Below are 2,611 nucleotides of genomic sequence, written 5' to 3' on the forward strand. Positions count from 1 at the left end.
GCCAGTTCCTAATCCATATCAACGCAGTCACGTCCTTCCACTGCACAAACATTCTCCAGCCCCATCCCAGAAACAGCCGTGGGCTGGGGAAGCCGACATGTCTGATTAGTGAAATTGGCTACAAAGCCTTCCAAGGGATGAAGATGGAGATAGGAGAGGGCTGGAACACGCCAACTGAGGCTCAGGGATGAAGACTGTGTTACCCCAAAACGGGAACATAATTTAGAACAACATCATTTGTCATGGGAAATATGCATTGCCTGATGCTTCTCTTTCATACTGTATTTTGAGTTCTCTACCACATGCTTTAAATATAGGATTTTATTTAATCACCAAGACAAGCAAAGGCACTATTTTCTTCATTTTCAACTTAGGAAAATACGGTTTCAGGAGTTCACTTTTTCTTTCTCAAGCTCAAAAAAATGGGAGGTGGGCTGTGGAGAAACAGAGAGAGAAAACAACAGGTGTGTTGGCCAAAAGGGTTGTGCTCTTTATACCAACCTATGTTGCATCTTATTCTTTCTGGAACGTTCCCTGCCTAGTGCTTGCACAGGGAGGTATGGATGCCAGGATTAGAAATTCTTTAAATGTCTATGGTACATCCCAGAGATGGTGGGAATAGAGTTGGATAAACTGGTCTGGAATGTAAGAGATGGGTCTGATCCTGAAATATTATTCATTAGAAACACATCACCTCAGATTTTCATCTCGGTGAATTTTGATTTGTTTTTTTATTCTCATCAAACAAAAAATGTTGGACACCTACAAAACACCATTTTGTTACACTTGCTTTGATGAAACAATTGCAGAAAATCAAAAAGCAGATGAACCAACAAGGACTTACTGTACAACACAGGCAACTCTGCTCAGGGCTATGTGGCAGCCTGGATAGGAGGGGAGTTTGGGGGAGAATGGATACAAGCATATGTATGGCTGAGTCCCTTTGAAAACATCCAAACATGGTTAATCAGTGCTCAGATCAGATCAGATCAGTCGCTGAGTCGTGTCCGACTCTTTGCGACCCCATGAATCACAGCACGCCAGGCCTCCCTGTCCATCACCAACTCCTGGAGTTCACTGAGACTCACGTCCATCGAGTCAGTGATGCCATACAGCCATCTCATCCTCTGTCGTCCCCTTCTCCTCCTGTCCCCAATCCCTCCCAACATTACAGTCTTTTCCAATGAGTCAACTCTTCCCATGAGGTGGCCAAAGTACTGGAGTTTCAGCTTTAGCATCATTCCTTCCAAAGAAATCCCAGGGCTGATCTCCTTCAGAATGGACTGGTTGGATCTCCTTGCTGTCCAAGGGACTCTCAAGAGTCTTCTCCAACACCACAGTTCAAAAGCATCAATTCTTTGGCACTCAGCCTTCTTCACAGTCCAATTCTCACATCCATACATGACCACAGGAAAAACCATAGCCTTGACTAGACGAACCTAATCAGCTATATTCCATTGCAAAATAAAAAGTTAAAAAAAATAAACTCTGTGCTCTTGTGTGACCAGAGCATCTACTGTGATCCCATTGTGATCAAACCTTCCTTACTGCAAGGAGGAAGGTGGGCCAATCACAGTGAGGCTCTGGCCTGGAAATGTGGGGTGGCGCCCACTAGGGCCAGACAAAATGCAGGGTTTGGGGGAGGGAGGCACAAGGGAGGTGCAAGTGATTCAGATCTCTGTCCTCAGTGCCCTCATCTGCCAGATTAGGGAGCCCCTCTTGGATATCTACAGGATCCTGTCCAACTCTCCTTTCTGGCCTTCTGATAGATTCCACACATTCAACCAGGGGGAGCCCCATAGCTAAGTTTCTTTCCTCATCGGTCTGCGCTGGGGGCTACGAGGAGACCCCCTTCCCACTATGGGCAACCAGGTGATCTGCTACGTGGCCCTTTGTCTCTTTGGAGCAGGTGAGTCCCAGGTTCAGAGAGCAGATTCCCATGCTAAAGATGCTCAGCTCCAGAGCTAAGCGTTCCCTCACGGCAGCAGCATTGGCTGCCCTCTTGGGCCTTGTTTCCCGAGTTGCTCCCTTTCTTCCATAGGCACCGTGGCTGGTGGGATCAGTCAGACCCCTAAATACCTGCTCAAAAAGGAAGGTGGAGCTGTGACCCTGGAATGTGAACAGGATTTTGATTATGACTCAATGTGCTGGTACCGACAGGACCCAGGTCTAGGACTGAGGCTGATCTTCTTCTCGAAATTTGTAAACAATGTTCAGGAAGAAGACATAGCTAAAGGCTACAGTGCCTCTCGTGAAAAGAAGCCTTTCTTTCCTCTTACCGTGACATCAGCACAGAAGAACCAGACGGCTCTGTATCTCTGTGCTGCTAGTAGAGACACAGTGACTCAAAGCCACCTCCTCTCTGCACACAAATGAGTCCTGCTTCCCACCAGGTGGCAGGGCTTTTCTGTGTTCAGTACCCTTGGCCGTCGGCTTCTTCCTCCTGAACCAGGCACCCAAAGCAGCTGCTGCAGCAACACACGTCGTGGAATGGCACAATCCTGATTCAGCAATCCACTGGGTTGATTCTTAAAAATCACACCTATCTACATTAGGGGCTTCCCAGCTGGCACAGCAGTAAAGAATGCCAAAGATATGGGTTCGATCCCTC

At 47.3% G+C, this 2,611-nt stretch overlaps 1 gene segment (V, D, J or C); it reads left to right on the forward strand.

The window, feature by feature from the left end:
* Nucleotides 1-1,390: 1,390 nt before the first annotated feature.
* Nucleotides 1,391-2,611, forward strand: LOC123466093. The segment is given in 2 exon segments: nucleotides 1,391-1,909; nucleotides 2,042-2,611. Coding segments are annotated over 2 exon segments (384 nt in total).

Source organism: Bubalus bubalis, chromosome 8, assembly GCF_019923935.1.
Source record: "Bubalus bubalis isolate 160015118507 breed Murrah chromosome 8, NDDB_SH_1, whole genome shotgun sequence".
Taxonomy (NCBI): domain Eukaryota; kingdom Metazoa; phylum Chordata; class Mammalia; order Artiodactyla; family Bovidae; genus Bubalus; species Bubalus bubalis.